This window comes from Bombyx mori, chromosome 10 (assembly GCF_030269925.1).
Source record: "Bombyx mori chromosome 10, ASM3026992v2".
NCBI classification, from domain to species: Eukaryota; Metazoa; Arthropoda; class Insecta; order Lepidoptera; family Bombycidae; genus Bombyx; species Bombyx mori.
Window position 1 is genome coordinate 10,665,089 of NC_085116.1, and position 18,586 is coordinate 10,683,674.

An 18,586-nucleotide genomic window follows, 5' to 3' on the forward strand; every position below is an offset into this window, starting at 1 on the left:
AAATTCGTGAGACCAAATTTATGGATGGTCCCTTACCAGAGTCAGATCCTCAACATGAATCACTATTTAGGATAAGGATTGCTTTGTACTAGTAGGCAAAACCTTTTTTTTTCCCTACCTATGCTGATAGCCTTGAGAGGCTATTTCAGCTTCACGCTAACGTGTGTAGGTGAGCTCACGGGGCTCAAACCGGAGTGTTGCTAACACTGACCCTAGCAAGAGCAGTGCTTCGAAGAGAAGGAGGTAGATTCAGCGAAGCACTGCTCTTGCTAGGGTAGATGATAGCAAATGCTCTCAGGCCAAGCTTCATGAGCTCGCCAATGAACGAAGGTGAAGCCACAATTGCCCTTCGGAGCTACTGGTCTATAGGTAGGCAAAAAAATATTATTCAACCGCTTAAGCCGTACTTAAGTTATTCGAAATATCAAATATAAAATACTAATAATATAAATGCGACACTATACAGTAAAAGTTAGTTTTGATTATTTATACTGGTGGTAGGACCTCTTGTGAGTCCGCACAGGTAGGTACCACTGCCCTGCCTATTTCTGCCCTGAAGCAGTAATGCGTTTCGGCTTGAAGGGTTGGGCAGCCGTTGTAACTATATTGAGACCTTATAATTTATATTTCAAGATGGGTGGCGCATTTACGTTGTAGATGTCTATGGGCTCCGGTAACCACTTAACACCAGGTGGGCTGTGAGCTCATCTACCGACCTAAGCAATAAAATAAAAAAAATAAGGTAAGTGTAACAATAGTGTTACTAAAAATCATCACGTCCGTTCAACATCATGTCCACGAAATTATTGTCTTGTATTCATCGTCTCATCGTCTGAAACATAAAATGGAAGAATAATATGAATGAGTCGTGCCTAAGCCAGACGTTGAGTTATTCTGTAGTTTCCAATTAAAAACCGGAGTTATATAGATTGTTTCAATATTGGCCATTTTGTGCCTAAAATTTACTAAAGACGTCGTTATGTTTAAAATGTTTCAATAAGTTAAAACTAGCAAAAAATATTTACGCACGATTTACTTTACTCACGAATCGAGCGGGTAGCGTGGGTGCCATGCAGGCTGCGTCACAAAGCATGCAATCTGACACCACAGTCGGGATTTAGTCAAAAAGCACCGGACCCATTCACTGGGGCGCTTGGCCAAAAGACAGGAAGTGAAGGACAACGTGCGATAGAACCAATTACCCGCCCACGACATACGAAACCCTTAATTACGTGTAAAATATCTGAATCTTTCTGCGGATGTGGTAGTGCAAGATATTTATAATAATTGATTTTTATTAGGGTTCCGTAGATAAACGTTAGAAAACGGAACATTTCGTCCAGTTTACTTCTTCATCCCTCTGTCTGTTCGCAAATCACTTGGAAACTCGACAATTCGAAAGTATATACTATGTACTTAAGCTTTAATGTAGGTATAATGCTGTGCCAAACTACAAAAAAGAATGCTGTTAAATTCATTTAAATTCGCGAAAATGAACATATTATTATAAAAAGCGAGTATTCAATCAAATGTCCCTCAACAAACTAGGCTTAAAAAAATCGCGGCTCAATTATGCATTTTTTTTCCTACCTAAGCTGATGGTTTAGAGAGACCATGTCAGCGTCGCCGGGCTAGTAGGTGAGCTCACGGGGCCCAAACCTGAAGATGTTGCTAATACGAACCCTAGCAAGAGCCGTGATTCGCAGAATCTACCACCGGATCGGAAACGCGACCCACTGAGAAGACCCGGCAAGAAACTCAGTACAGTCTGTGGGTTAATTTACTCGCCGAGCCCGTCAATTGTGTCTCTGATATTGTTTATATCCATCAGCATCGGTGACAACCAACCATCCGGTGAGTCTATGTGCAGTGTGATTACTAAAGGAATAAAAACATTTTGATTCATAAATAACGTTTACTTTATTTTTGTACAATTGCAGAGTCCATCACAGATTGTAGCTACGGTACCCATACAAATGCAAAAATGTACTGCTTTTCTCATACGTGAGTAGTCTAAGTAGGTAGGTAAGGTTAGAATATTTACGTAGGTATAAACGTCATGCGTTTTTGGACCATCTTACCATTACTGTCGATCTTCCACCGGTCGAATGTTTTTTTTTGCTCGGCAGACCGACAGTCTCTTGTTGTTCTGACGGGTTTGTTGACAACATTAAAAAATGCAACAATTTATTTAAAAAACGGCGTTTCGCGTATTAGGCGTTTGTTAATATCTATTCTATGAAAGCTGCTGCTGCAAAGTCATTAATTTTATAATTTATTTATTAAATTCATGTTGTAGGTATTTCTATTTTATTTTTACTTTTACTATTTATTTTACTTATTACTAATTTTATCTCTGCCTAAAATAATTTTCAGTCAAAATTACGACATATGAGCTTGGTTTCCTTGTTGGCAAATATTCATGTTGCAAATAGGTTTGCTTGCTCCTTCACTGGGTGGTCATTATTTTTGTATTTAAACGCATATAAACTTGTTTATTAATCTGGCTCCCAGGAAAACCTAGTCTGGAGTCAGATAACCGTGTATCACCTAGATCCTAGTCCTATGTAGCTATTGTTTATATATATATATATATATATATAAACTGTACATAAAAGTACTATAAAACTGAGAACATATCTGAAATATATGAAAACATATCTCAATTCTGCATTTACGTTGTTGATGTCGATTTTCTCCGGTAGCCGCTTAACACCAGGTAGGCCATGTGCTCGTCGATCCATTTAAACACGATAAAAAATATTCAATTAAATAGCGGTATTGACAGCATTGACAATCATATCATTGTATGAATGAAACGAAAATTTCCTACGTTCTGGAGGACAAAAACCGTAACTTGAAAGGCAGCTATTTCTTCCCGGTTGAAGAAGCATTCGCACGTTCAACAAAAACACAGTAGTCATTAAGATTTATGGCGCACGGAGAACGATCATAACGCATTAGTAGCAGACTTTGTCCTCTGCATGTGGGCTTTGTTGTGAAAGAAACTTGCAACAGTAGCCAGCGAACTCACTATTGTCGGTTACCGAACTTGTACAGTATTGTTCTATGGAGTCGTAAACATGTCGACAGGTTCGAACATTCTTAGTTAGAATGATGATGACAAAATGGACGTGCTTTCAAAAGACGCACTAGCTTCTTGGGTCTTCTAAAAAATAGATACTTTTACAGGTTCCTCATAAAACTATGGGGCAATTATTACTTCAAGATCTCACTGTAGTAGAAAGTAATTCTAAGTTTTTTTTTCTATTGCTTAGATAGGTGCACGAGCTCACAGCCCACCTGGTGTTAAGTGGTTACTGGAGCCAAAGACATCTACAACGTAAATGCGCCACCCAGCTTGAGATATAAGTTCTTAGGTCTCAAGTATAATTACAACGGCTGCCCAGCCCTTCAAGCCAAAACGCATTACTGCTACACGGCAAAAATAGGCAGGGTGGTAGTACCTACCCGCGCGCACTCACAACAGGTCCTACCACCAGAACAATAATAAGTATTTTTTCCGTATTGAACAATACATTTGCGGGAATGCAATCTCGTTACCTCATAGCTTTAGTCATTAGTGACTTCGACTAACATCTTCCGAAGTCCGATTTTGATTCGAAGTTTCAGAACATTACTTGTAAAACCACAGTAGGTATATTCGCACATTACTAGCGACCGGCCCTAACTTCGCAAGATATTTTACTGAAACCACTTTACAGTAATTATATTTGTATTTATAAATTACAATGTTTATTAGTAAATTTGCTATAAACATTCAATATAGATAATTGAATTTCTAGGTCCTGCATTGATAATGCGAACTTAACTTTAACTTTCAACCCCTAATTCACTGTTTCAGGAATAAATATTTGAAAAATACCTATTTAATTGTTTATTTATTTCTAACGCGAAGTATGTATATAAAATGTGGTGCTTTTAACTTTGAAAATGACGATTTACTCTGACGTACGCTATTACATCTGAATTTTTCAAAGATCCTTTCACACTCTTACAATATTTCAATTTTAATTTTGGAACTCCAGCGACTTAAATTTTCAGACTTAGGTTCGGTGTTCAAGAAAGAATCAATCATTCATGACAATTAAATATATACATACTTACAGATACACCTAAATGTATTATATATTAAATTAGTAATGTTATAAATATACCTAACCATCCCAACCAAAACGATCAAAGAGCCGCTATAATGAACTAATAATCAACTAAACGAAAAAATGAAGTATAAAAAAAATGTAGCTTAGAAAGAAAAGGAAATGTAGTTATCTCTAAGAGAGCGCGGTGTTTAGTGAAACAAAAGCACAGGGAACGATTTAACAAACTGCCATATTTTAACAACGTGTAATTAAAGGTTTGGCTCCACTCGAATATGCATAAATCATGAGTCTGCCGCGAACTGCCGACCGAAATAGAGAAAAAATTAAATACATTGAGCGGCTGAGAGTTCCAAAAAGAGGATATCTCTCAGCCAGCACAGGGAAACGCGTCCGAGACTTCAGGAAAAAAGTCCACGATGACTGTGGGAACTTCTACTGCCTAATGTGAGATTAATCAGTGCTTCAATAATTTTTTTTAGCGGAATATAGATTTATGAAATTTATATATGTAATATGTATATTACGTAACGTCTGTGCTATGCTTTGAAGTTAATTTGAAAATAACTAATTATTATTTAGGAATTTCTTTAATTTATCTATGGAACATTAAATTTCAGAGTTATCGTCTGTATAGGTAATGTTTCCTTAGAACTATTATATACAGGAACGTAATATTGTATTGTGTTCTTAAAAGAATCACGTGACGTCAACTGACGTCTAACAGATCCTTTATCATGGTAGTACCGATACTATCGATTTAATTAAGAGCCCGAGGCTGGTAATGTAAACATGACCTTTGAATGTGGCCGTCTCGCTCTCGTGGGTTTCCCGCTTCGAGAGCAGCTTTGTTAGGTCCATATATCACAGATGTGGGGTGGGGTCCGTCGAAGCCGTCGGAGGCTGCACCGCGGGACGGGGTGCGCTCGCGCAGACGGGCGGGGGGAAGCGACAACCGCTCGTTACGTCTATTCCAAGCCAGTTATTAAAAACGTCTCGGCGTGAACGGTGCGCCGCCCTGTAATTATCTAGTTGAGTTTTCGTCGCGCTAAGTTGTCATCGTGTTTACCGGAAATGCAATACGTGGAAACGCCCGCACAACAGGTCCGTGCGCCGCCCGCGATAATTCTATTAGAGATTTTCTTTTGCATCGTAATTCATTACCGATTGAGTTGCATTTTGATTTGTTTCAATTGATCGTTTGACCAGTTAAATTAAATACAAATTACAGTTGAAATACAATGTTACATTAATATTCGTTCTATTTATAGATGATGAATATGGTGCCCGCGTATGGATGTGGATACGGACGAAACGACGCACTGTCTCCGGCTTCGGATCTGTCGTCGTGCAGCAGTGCTTCGTCAGGAGCGTGGTGCGGTCCGGCTCCGTGGCGAGATTTGACCCCATATCCGCCGCAGTACCCGGCGTACTGGCCACCGGCGGCGGCTGCCGTCGCTGCTGAAGAAGCCCGGGAGCTCCAACGCCGCTGTGCGAAGTGTCGATGCCCCAACTGTCTTACCGAAGCGGCTGGATTCGGGCCTAACTATGGAAAAGACGGAGCGAAACGAGAACACGTGTGTCACGTTCCCGGCTGTGGAAAAGTGTACGGCAAAACTTCTCACCTAAAAGCGCACCTCCGTTGGCATACCGGAGAGCGTCCTTTTGTTTGCAATTGGCTATTCTGCGGCAAAAGGTTCACACGTTCGGATGAGTTGCAGCGACATCTCCGCACGCACACCGGTGAAAAGAGATTCTCGTGTCAGCTTTGTACGAAACGGTTCATGCGGTCGGATCATCTCGCCAAGCATGTTAAAACACACGCGAATACATCTAGGAAGTGCAAGAAAACGAAAGACGACGACAAAGAGGAATCCTCCGCGGAAAAGATAGACAGTTCTCACGTATCTGAAGCGTCGATAATCGATACCGTTGGAAGCACCAATTACGGTACAGCACCTATGGGCGCTCCCGCGAAAACGACAGTGCCAATAAATCCTGTTGCATGTGCGCCATTTGCTCCGAGCTCTTCAAACGTTTACAACAGCTCTCCGATGTATAACGGCAGCGGTATGATGGGAGGCTGGTATCCAGAAGTTAGACAGGAGGCTATGTACCCACGAGCCCCTGCTAGAGTTTACCAACAGTACCCCGCCCCTATTGGCAGTTATCAGTGCGGGTCAAAAGACAACTACGCGGTTTTCCAAGGACATTACAATTTACAACCGTCGCTTGCACTGGGACAGTAAATCTTAATAATAAAATCAATGTGATGTGACGCGTTACTGTAGATAATGAAACTGCTACTTATGTTTTATTCGTAAGTTACCATAACATTCGAAATGTGATTTCAACGTAGCATTGTGCCTTTTTGTATTTACATGTGATTATTATTATTATGTTTATATGTAATTATTATTATGCAATAAATACTTCGAATTACCGATCATATGTTTGTTTTTTTTTATAAATCAACTGATAATCGTTTGAGTTTTACTATCTAAGCTCACATAAAACTAATATTATAAAGTTATAACTTTTTTTCTTATACAAAAAATCCCTGTCATTATAATATATTGTTCAAATTCAATCCGTCTCCTCATAGACATCGTTTAATAAGTAGTGCGAAACGCTCTAAACGAATATTATTCGAAGTAATAAATATTATTAAATATATATTAAATAGATTGGATAGATTGTGTGAAAGACGATATGGGTAAGAGGGGAGTGAGCGAAGAAATGGTATATGATAGAAGAGTATGGAAGGAGAAAACATGTTGCGCCGACCCCAGGTGACTGGGAGAAGGGCAGCATAATGATGAATGATATATTAAATAACTAGTAAAGTTTTCAAAACGTCACAAATAATAATAACATCATCAACATTAAGATCATCAGCTCACAGAATATGTCCACTGCTGGACGACCCCTTCCCTCCCCAAGATTCCTCATAATTACCTCAATGACCAGCGGATTCCGGCTTAGGTATGTAAATTTAAAAATGTATCACGTAAATGCGAGATTAAGTAAACGTGTTTTAGTCACCTTTACCTAATAGATATAATAGATATAATGTTAATATTCTCATAACATTATATTATACAAAATTTTATGAGAAGTGAACTTTGACACTAATTTATGAAGTTTCTGGTTTATGAATTTATCGACGGACGGTGCTTACACGACTTCATATTATGTCTAGTTAACATATTGAAAACATAAAAATATGCATCGATGATAATAAAAATTCAGAGAAATCTCAAGCTACATTTTTTTTAATTATATTTTACGTTGATACTAATTGACTTTTGCCAAAATTATGACTACAAGTTTTTTGCGGTTCTAAATTTATAAGGAGATAATGGTTACATAATAATTCTATCCGTAACACTAGATATTATAGAATTGAAACAAAGGTGTGTATATTGAAGGTCAAAAGATGTGGTGTCTTAGTTTAATTCAATATACCACTTATACTAAGCAAATTGCAATTACTAATCTTTATTTTATTCATTTGTTTTTTTCACACCCAAAATAACTGGTTCCTACAAATCTAAGCTTATGAATTGATAAAATTGGAAATTAAAAAGTACACAAAAATAAATTGGATGAGAGAAGCCGAGGATCATGCTCAGTGGCGAACAATTGGAGATGCTTATGTCCAACAGTGGACTGCTATAAGCTGATGATGATGAATATAGTAAATAAAAATCCGTATGTAGAGACAACCCTGTCATCAGTCAATCGGTAACAGGGAAAAGAAGTAATATCTTTCCACATGAAGTATGTTAGTATAGTGCATGAAATAATTTTTGGAATTCATATTTAGAACGCGTTGGTTTGTTTCGAAATCTTTCAGTGGTTTAAGTCGTGTGGCTTTTTGTCACGAGATGTCGCTAGGGAGAGTGCGAGCACAGAGGACGACGTCGCGCGCGGCGTAGCGGTAATTGCACGCCGCTATTATCTGGGCGGCGCTTTACGTTCATGGCCGCCGGTGTGAGCGGGATGCACTCGATAATACGTAAAACAAAACGAGGGAGTTATAATGGTAAAAAACGAGCAACACGCAAATTATAGTGAGAAATGAGGCAGCCGGTAGCGGTGGGGGCTCGCGTGGTGCGGTGGGGACGGAGCGCGGCAGTCGCCGTCGCTCGGCGCACGCAGACCGCCCGCGCCGCCTGCGCTCGCGTGTGAAGTGCCAGGGATATGCCCCACCAGCGCCGGCGCCATGAGCGGCAAGCCCAACTCCGAGCCGGATCTGCTCATGAATGTGAGTCCAGCTCTACGACTGCTCACGCTTCAATCCTCGTCTTCAACTAACTTTTGCTCTAAGTCTAAGCTGTACGCTATCTGTAGGCTGTCTGTTGGTTATTGTCATTTTAACTTTACTGAAGAAACAAATTTCTTATTAGACATGTGAGGACAGAATCTCAGCGTGAAGTAGGTTTTAGTCAAGCAAGAGTTTATGTTTAACATTATTTATAAAGTACTATAAATGCGATGTTCAACCAATTCGAATTTGTCTCAATACAGTAACATAATTCATACAATTCTCCATGGGCTGGGATGTTTAACTTTTAGAACAAACCTCGGTTCAAATAAGAACCATGAAATGGTTTGTTGGGCGTCGGAGCACCCCCGGGTATTGTCGATTTAGTACGCACCATAAGCAGTGCATTACCAACGATTGACTTTCTGAGCCAGTCCCTTGGGCCCCTAACCCCTATTACTATTCATGGCGACCGCCCCCGCAGGTCCAGTGGACCCGCGCTCATCGTTTTCCTAACCATCTCCGGCCTCAAGTACTGGCGTTATATGATAAATTCCTTCACATATCCTGACTTTTGAATAATAATCTGAAGTGAACTTTCTGACCTAAAATCTATTCGAATTTACGTTTTAGTGTTTTTCATAAAATTTATTTTACGACATGGCAACTCGATCACCAAATTTCATGGTCCATATATTAATGATATAGGATAATTAATGGGGTAAAGTCGTACCTGTATTTCAACTGACCATAGACAAAAAGAAGCGGTAGAAAGGGTCGGTTATTTAGTGGCTATAACAGTCAAATAAACGTAAGTGTTATTATCTGTAAACGGCCTGTTTAACTTAGCTACGAACGTTACTAACACTCAATAAAAACTACCGAAATGTCAATTCAATTAATGAAGTCAAATAAATAAAGGTTTCTCTAGCACAAGGAGCGGCGTAACTAATCCTTAATGACACATAGAGCCTTCGTCCATTTTCTACCCAATTTCCTTTTCATATTAGTTTAATCTAAAAGCAGGACAACTGGCGCCAAAAATTATGCCGCGACGAGCGTGTCGGGCGGCCTAATCTGTTTAGCGTTATATTGTGGGGCGAACGGATCCTTTGTGCGGTGAAAAAGGAAGAAATTTATGCGTTTCGGCGTCGTGTGTGAGTTTTTTGTGAGAATGTAATTAATAATTCGGCGGCAAAACTAACAGTGTTTTGGTTGTTGCGCCTCGGTCAGTTGATTGATGTTTCGCGGGACCGTCGCAATTAGCCGCAACCGCAGCAAGTTGTGCTCTATATTTTAATGGTTTTTTTTTCTTCTGTGTACCTACCAAAGGATCATTACGGTGATGTAATATTTTAAAGTCTACAGTTTCAATTCTCGTTTAGATTATTTAATTACTAAACTGCATTAAGGTAGTCGTAAGCTTTCGAATGAAAGTGTTGAAATCTGTTAGTCATGTAGTCGTCGTGGCCTAAAGGATAAGACGTCCGGTGCATTCGTCTAGCGATGCAACGGTGTTCGAATCCCGGGTACGAATTTTTCTAATGAAATACGTACTTAACAAATGTTCACGATTAACTTCCACGGTGAAGGAATAACATCGTGTCATAAAAATCAAACCCGCAAATTTGTAATTTGCTTAATTGCTGGTGGTAAAACCTCTTGTGAGTCCGCACGGGTAGGTACCACCACCACCCTGCCTATCTCTGACGTGAAGCAGTAATGCGTTTCGGTTTGAAAGGTGAGGCAGCCGTTGTAACTATACTGAGACCTTAGAGCTTATATCTCAAGGTGGGTGGCGCATTTAAATTGTAGATGTCTATGGGCTCCAGTAACCTTCTAACACCAGCTGGGCTGTGAACTCTTCCACCCTACTAAACAATAAAAAAAAAATTAAATTCTGGATTTGTGATTAATTAATTGATTAATTACTCTAAAAGTACAATGGGACTGTATGCAGTGTACCAGTTTTTTCTTGAATAGCGTAGTTGGATAGAATTGTCAACAGTCGACCTGGTGCTTACAGTTTACCAGAAAACATATCGTGTGATAACGTCGATACTGCCCTTTGTTGCTAACGCATGACTGTTCCGCGGGTACATTGGCAAAATTAATATCAGTAAGCTATTGTCTAAATTGATCCTGACAATTTACATAACTAATTCTTGCCGTTTAATTGGAGTGAACGGAATTCGTAAAATAATTAAGTATAACTTTAGAACACGAACACACACTATTTAATACAAAAGTTTAACTTTAATGCACGTATACAATGTAAATGTGCCTTTTGAAAGAGTTTTGAAAACGTGTTTCAACGGAACTGGGGGGACCGGAGGCGCGTAGGCGCAAGCTTCACATCGAACCCACAAGTCACGACGCACAAGTGCCTACCACCGAGATGAAATGAAACACGATCTTACTTTACAATATGGCTACTTACTACACGACAATATAAATTTAATGTTAGATCAATGAATTTGTTGATAACAATGTATTATTTAAAATGTATTTATTATAAAAAAAAGAACACAATATTCCTCACCCAAAAGTACATGTTATTATCCGCAACATGCTTCGTCAGATTACAGAAATAAAGTTATCAGCAACATGCTTCGTCAATTAATTATAATCAATGTTTCATTATTAGTTCAATTGAAATATGTATAAAAGTATTTTCAAGTATTTTTCGTGAGTACTCAATATAATTAATACACTTTTACAGTTTAATCGCGTTTTGTTTATTGTTATTAGATATAATAATTTATCACTGAAACTGATGTGCGAACCTTACATTGTATAACATTATAATATTTCGTAATATTTCAAATTGATAAATTCACATACCTACACGAATACACATAATATTCAATTAAAATGTGTAAAAATTAGTTCGACTTAATATAAGGTATATTTTTAATCTTAAACAAAAGGCAGGACAGTGTCCCGATGTATTAAAGATGCCCAAGAGGTGCATGAGGTAGACATCTTTGTGTTCATGCGTAGTTAGTTGATACTTGAATCGTGTTTAAGTGCAGGTTGAATTTGCTGTTATGAAAGTTCTTATTTAATTGAAATAATTATTGATACTCGTGTATCTGAGGAACCGTTAGTGAGATTAACGGTCATTATTTGTAACGTGTTTAGGTTAGAGTGGTAAACATCTAGTTACGATAGTTACAGGTGTGTGTGCGTTGGGGTAAAATGGTTAAACGTTCCACTACTCTTGTTAGTTTGACGGCTCTTTATTCAGATAGCGGAGGATGTGAGCAATTCAAAACTAGTTGAATGTGTTATTTTGCTACTTCGTACGCGAAAATACCGTTGGCTTTGAGTCGGAGTGGCACTCGGTAGGCGCGCGGTAGCATTTTAATTGACCACGCGATGTTGCGCCGCTTTCGTCCGACTTTTTCTTCTCCACAAATTACTCTAAAGTGCTTAATGAGAGATGCGTGCAATCCACGTTTCCCCGTACGCGAAGTTGCTCTTATTTTACATACATAAATAGTTCAAGTCGACGAACTAATGCCGATTCTCGGTACCTGTAATTGCACCTGTGACAGGCTTCCGTCGCCTTTTCAAAGAGTGGCGGTTAAACGCCAAACGCCGGCGTTACCTAAATTATAGTTATTTCGCATTAATAAGGTAGACATTGAATGCGTTGGAAACTGGCCATTGACATTTCCACTAAACATGTTCGATGAACTAAGGAGCTTTTTATTAACAAGCAAACGTGCCTAGGAGACTGATTACCAATAAAAAAAAGTAAATATAATTTGCGGGTGAAGATTGACTCATTAGGCATACGATAATCATAACGAAATTGTTCATTATCTTATTTTTAAGCATTATACTGGACTACTGCATAAGTAAAATTTAACATAAAAAAACATATTGATGTAGCATCGTAATCTTCTTGGTTATGTAAAATTAAATAAGCAAAACATAAGTGCAATCTGTACCTAAAAAAGATTTACGTACAGATTTTCGAACCATCATTAAAATTTATAAACATATTTTAATTGAATATATGTATATGTAGTGTAATGAAATTGTAAAAATAATGATTTCGACAAAAACTGTTGTTATTAATTTACGATAATTGAAACACAAGAAGCAATGTTTCAAATGACAGGTGTAAAGACCCTCCATCATAGATATAAATCGTTATAATATCGTTTTTTTCTATTATAATTTGCAAGATTACTATTTTTGGAATGTTTTACGTAATAGAACAATTGATCAGTACAAGTGGAACGTAATTTAATTAATATGCTACGTTGTCAGCACTAGGTATTGAAAATATTCAGGTACCTATAACGTGTTAGTTGATTACACGTAAGCCGAATGTTTGGTGTTTTATTATAATTGTGATGCACAGACACAAATAAAGAGCTATGAAATATGTACAGGTGAATATGTAGGTATCTACTTATAATGGAATTTAGTACCGTATGTTCCACGGGGAGTGCTATGAATATAATTTTACGTTCCGTTTTCCCTAGTCGTCCACATAAAGTTATATCTCGCCTTTTCACCTCGAGACCGAGAGATAGGATTACGAACTAATTCGTTAAATGAAAAGTAAAAGCTTAACAGTAAATATTATTGAAAAATTGGTAGTAGTTTGCAAAATCTTTCAATGTCGACAAATAACACCATGATCGTCCGAGACCATGAAAAATGTAAAGTATTTGAAACATTGGAAATAATAAATAGGCAAACTAAATCTTAAAACTAGTTTGAGTTATGAACTTTAAATGATTGTTTGAGATGAATACAGTCATCCATTTTTAGTTTCGCATCATTGCGCTACCGGAGTAGAATTTACATTTATCATTTGAAAACGCTGCGTTCATCGTCAGTGCGTTTTGAGACAGCGTTTTTTAGTCAAACTATGTTAAGGGTCTAACTTCTAGATCAGATTTCAGATGAGACCAGATCAGAAGCTACGGTTAGGCTTCGTCGTCTCCTGTCATTTCAATGTTTTATTTATTGTCTGGGTAAATAACCGAAGCGTATACTCTACCTGCAAGGCATGGATACAAGCAAAGCTTGGGGCCCCAGCTCGATGTTGTATTGAATACATACTTTTAATATTTAAGAAGATTGCGTGACAGAAGATATAGCGCTCCGAAAATAGCTAAAGTGGGATTTAATTCCAGGGCTTCATCGTACGAGTATGGAATGATTGCTCAAAAGACACTGTACTACGAGTAGAGGCAAGCAGTTCGTAGTAAAACTTGTCAACTCTGCTTCGGTAATAAAAACGAGACAATGGTACTATCTCCATTAGCTTCTCGAAGCTTTCTTCATAGAAAATGTAGAATACACATAGAGTACCAAATTATTATTGCTTAAAACGGTGGACGAGCTCACAGCCCACCTGGTGTTAAGCGGTTACTGGAGCCCATAGACATCCACAACGTAAATGCGCTATCCACCTCAAGTTAAGTTCTAAGGTCTCAGTATAGTTACAACGGCTGCCCCACCCTTCAAACCGAAACGCATTACTGCTTCACGGCAGAAAGAGGCAGGGCGGTGGTACCTACCCGTCCGGACTCACAAGAGATCCTACCACCAGTAAAACGAACACAAATAAACAGTAAACGTACGTATGTACGTATGCCAACGACTTTGACCGTCCGTGAGATTGGCATCATCTACAATTCAAACGACTCGTGGTTTGAACGTATTATATACTTAATATATTTAAAATTATCAACATATATTATGTACCTACATACGTTCGGAACAATACAGTTGCCGTGATTACCAAATATTGTAATCGTTAAATCTTCGGCAGTTATATAGTCTCGGAACCTGTTCATGTAATTACAGCAATCCGTTGGCCGCCAGTCGCGGAGACGATTTAATATCCTAATCATTAAAAATAAGATTTCAATATCAGATTATCAATAATGTAATGATTTTTCGTAATAATTAGTATTAGAATTATTATAGATTATTGCAAGATTGTTGTAGCATTGTCGTATAGAAACTATTCACGTTAGAATATTCATTTAAAATTTATATATGTTATCTAATCATTGCAGAAACATTTGCAAGTATGAGTACCTAACTGTTGTGTGTCTGAACTTTTTGGTGTCGATAAGGCAATACTAATTTACTATAATATAAGAAGACAATATTAATTTACATAACTAACATAAGTACTTGTCGTTTTATGGTCTTATCTATGCTTCAATACTTAATATTATATAGCTGAAGAGTTTGTTTGTTTGAACGCGATAATCTCAGGAACTACTGGTCCGATTTGAAAAATTATTTCAATGTTAGATAGCCCATTTATTAAGGAAGACTATAAGTATGTAACATCACGATAAGACCAATACAAGTGGAGCACCAATAAATTATGTTTCAAAATAAGTATTTAAATAGCTCCTTAACATTCTATAGTTCAAAAATATTTTCACTTTCTACGTAAATGAAGTAAGGGTGAAATCTAGCATTATGCCAAAGTAACTATTCCACGGAGTCGCGGGCTAGTTAATAATAAAAGGCTCATCGAATGGGTAAATCGATTAGTTTAAACATTATTTAAACCTATCGAACGTTTTAAATGGGGCTGTTTTATTGGATTGTTAATAAGCATTTTAGCTATATCGAATGATTATGAATAACACTTGACAGCTCTATCGCCCTAATAAAGCTTAAATAGCTTGTTCTAGAAGAAGATTATTAGTGCAAGATTATAAATATTAGAACTCATGTCTCAAGGTGAGTGACGACATTTACGTTGTTGATGCCTATGGGCTCCGGTCACCATCCAACAGCAGGCGATCAATGAGCTAGTTCAGACATAAAAGCAAAAAAATAAGAAAAAAATCCAAAAACTAAAACATAAATTTTAGAATGTGATTTTTATTATTTAGTCTAAAGACTTATATGAAGACAGTTGCTGAACATTTTATTTTATGAATAACAAGTTTGGAAAGAGGATCTCACATGAAGATTATCTGCCGGGCTATTATCAGAAGACAGGCGAGACGAAATTTATTTATTTTGATGTTCTCAATGCGACACGGTAAAAAAAAACAAATATGGCGCCTAACCAATCGGAACCAGTCCGGTTACCATTGGCGTGGTTAATGTCAACTCGGGAACAGGTCAAACAACATCAGTATATACGTTCAAGAACAAAACATGCACGAAGAATCGAAGTTGTTTCGTAAATTTTGATGGACGAGAGTTTTTGTGTACTGATGTAGTCAATTTCTTTTTAATTTCATTTATAAACTACATCCGTGTTTTTACTGCCATCAAAAGCAGACGAGCCCATAGCCAACCAGATTACAAATGGTTACCGTTGCTAATGGACAATGGAGAAAGAAAATCCTAGGAATAGAGCCATGTTGCTAGTAGTACTCAATTTGCACGCATCATGTCAGTTACTCGTCTGTGTTGCTTTGAAACATAAACTAAAAAAAGCAAATTTTGATAGGAAATGAGAAAATATTTAAAAACCAAAAAAGCATATTTCAAGTCCTCTTTTATACAGATTTTTAAGAAAAATTAGAAACTGGAAGATTTACGTCAAATGATTTTTTTCTCCTACCTAAGCTGATGGTCTTGAGACAACATTTCAGCTAGTAAGCTCACGGGGCTCAAACCTGACGACATTGCTAACACTAACCCTAGCAAGAGCAGTGCTTCGCAGAATCTATCACCGGATCAGAAACGCGTCCCACTGAGAAATTCCGGCGAGAATCTCAGTGGGCTGGTCCAAATGATGTTGTTCGGAACTTATATGTATGCAAGCTTATCTTAAAAATGTCGTAAGCGAGATTCAGGTATCTGTCAAATATCTTGTGTTGTATGATGGTAACCTCCACAAACCTATAATAAGGTGGTACGTACAAAAATGAGTATCCTTAGTTTTTAAGAGCTTTTTCTATGGGAGGCATAACGATTTTTAGTTTCAGCCAAACAAAAATATTGAATTAATTAAAAAATGGACAATCAGCAGGAGCTTTATTGCCCATGTCCAAATGGCTTAGCATTCGTTTTTTTTTGTTGGATCACGTTCCATACAGATAAATGTGCGCATCTTGTGAGTGGCTCGTTTCCGGGACAAGTCGCTTTGTCGCCGGAACATCCCGGGATAAATGACTTTATTACCATAAAATAGACATTTCGCATTCCTCTCTGGCTGAGCACTGAACTCTTGTGTATGTGGCACGTGACAGGATGCGTTTAGGCTTTTTTCAACATGTTTTATCTATTTTGAAATGAAATGATAGCACAGAATGAATTTTGGAATTTTTTTATTTGACAGGAGCGAATTACTAAGCTGGCCTAATGGTAGTTTATTATTGTTGTTCACGGATATTAACGTAACATCCAAATATATCGGACCAAATATAAGAGCTTTGTTTTTCCTCTGTCTTATGAAGTCGTTCCGAAGATCATGGGACCGATCCGAAGATCATAGAAGTCGCCGTGGCCTAAAGGATAAGACGTCTAGTACATTCGTATTGAACGATGCACCGGTGTTCCAATCCAAGCAGGCGGGTACCAATTTTTCTAATGAAATACGTACTTAAGAAATCTTCACGATTGACTTCCAGGGTAAAGGAATGACATCGTGTAATAAAAATCAAACCCGCAAAATTATAATTTGCATAATTACTGGTGGTAGGACTTCTTGTGAGTCCGCACGGGTAGGTACCATCACCCTGCCTCTTTCTGCCGTGAAGCAGTAATGCGTTTCGGTTTGAAGGGTGGGGTAGCCGTTGTAACTATACTGAGACCATAGAACTCATATCTCAAGGTGGGTGGCGCCATTTACGTTGTAGATGTCTATGGGCTCCGGTAACCACTTAACACCAGGTGGGCTGTGAGCTCGTCCATCAACCTATGCAATAAAAATAAAAAAACAGGATTCGAAATCGCCGAAACAAACAATAGATAAAGAATAATCCACTTTCTGCGTGGTGTTCAAATTTAAGCAGCTAGTTTTTAGAAAGTCTAATTTTGAGATTCGTGCTACTCAAGACAAATGGGTCTGAGAAGTTATGATGAAACGAAATGATTAAGCAGACCGACAGATAAATTAATTTTAAGCAGATATTTGATTTTAATAATTTGTTCTTGTGAATTTACTGGTGTTTGTAGAGGAAGTTGCTTTTTCATTTACAGTCCTAGATGGTAAACGACTGCATAGCCACCTGACGTTGAGTAGCCATTATGGCTCATGGAACATAAGAATGCCAGGGACATAGGCAAATCTCCGCCGAGAACTCCTTTCGTATTAACCTTTTCTTTTCGCATAAAGAAAGACATAGCGTTTGAGGAACACGATAAATAGAACTGCCAGATCTCGAGATATTGTTGATATCATTTAATGGAATCTTTCAGATCAGCTTTCACCAACTTCGAGACGTCCTATCAACTTGACGATTTTTTGTATAAGCACCAACGATGACAATCCAATAATTTTATTGTTTCGATCTAATAGTTGGACCATGGATCATGAGGACTAAAAACAGTTATTTAAATTATATTTCCCTTTTAAAAAGATAATGAGACTGTATTTTTTATTATATTAAGGTAAGGTGATTGCGTAATATTGAAATTGAGAGAAATCGTCTTTTTTGATTGTCCTATGTATAGACACTATAATTGACCAGAATAGGTAACGCTATCCGCGCTTCGCAGAACGGAGAAAAGGTGAAGAGGATAGTCCATTAAAACAGTCCGCAAAGAGGTCATGACCTTCTTCAACCCTGACGATATCGGTGCGAAGAAAGCAAGGGAAAAATTTTGTGCGTAAACTAATATTTTATTCGATAATTTCAAGTAAAATATTATGCACCAATAGTTAGTCTAGACTTTTCTGTCTTTTTTTCTATAAAACAAATGATATGATGTAGTTTGAATACAATCGATTAGCTAGCTAGGTGGGTAGCTGTATTCACGTTGCGATCTATACATGTTCCGATCATTGACTATCATCAGACATACCTTATCAAGGCAAGGAACACGCCTGTTCACTACAGCGTAAAAAATCGAATATACTATGTAAAATTATCTAATAGTTTAACTGAGCATTGTGGTAACTTAGCCCATTGAGTTTCTCGCCGGATCTTCTCAGTGGGTCGCGTTTCCGATTCGGTGGTAGATTCTGCGAAGCACTGCTCTTGCTAGGGCCAGTGTTAGATACACACCCGGTTTG

General features: G+C 37.9%; 2 protein-coding genes and 1 long non-coding RNA gene across 4 annotated transcripts in view; all 3 read left to right on the forward strand.

The window, feature by feature from the left end:
• The first annotated feature begins 633 nt into the window (after nt 1-633).
• On the forward strand, nt 634-1,973 carry LOC134199539 (uncharacterized). Its single transcript, XR_009974082.1, has 3 exons — nt 634-742; nt 1,596-1,854; nt 1,941-1,973. It is a non-coding gene; the product is annotated as an uncharacterized LOC134199539 (long non-coding RNA).
• Nucleotides 1,974-5,101: 3,128 nt separating this feature from the next.
• On the forward strand, nt 5,102-6,570 carry LOC101741557 (transcription factor Sp5). The gene is made up of 2 exons (XM_004923164.4): nt 5,102-5,225; nt 5,393-6,570. Exons 1-2 carry the CDS (start codon nt 5,196-5,198, stop codon nt 6,368-6,370), a joined length of 1,008 nt encoding a protein of 335 aa, XP_004923221.1. The 5' UTR covers nt 5,102-5,195; the 3' UTR covers nt 6,371-6,570.
• Nucleotides 6,571-8,263: 1,693 nt separating this feature from the next.
• The window catches only part of LOC101741704 (transcription factor Sp9), an 87,409-nt gene continuing 77,086 nt past the window's right edge, over nt 8,264-18,586 (forward strand). For both annotated transcript variants that reach the window (XM_021353475.3, XM_038013403.2), the window contains exon 1: nt 8,264-8,391. In XM_021353475.3, the coding sequence (XP_021209150.1) occupies nt 8,350-8,391 (42 nt within the window). In that variant the 5' untranslated portion in view covers nt 8,264-8,349. The remainder of the gene's footprint in view (nt 8,392-18,586) is intronic.

Coding starts and splice junctions, on each gene's coding strand:
- LOC101741557 (XM_004923164.4), top strand. CDS start 5,196: ATGCAATACGTGGAAACGCCCGCACAACAG. Junction 5,226..5,392: donor TGGAAACGCCCGCACAACAG/GTCCGTGCGCCG, acceptor TTCTATTTATAG/ATGATGAATATGGTGCCCGC.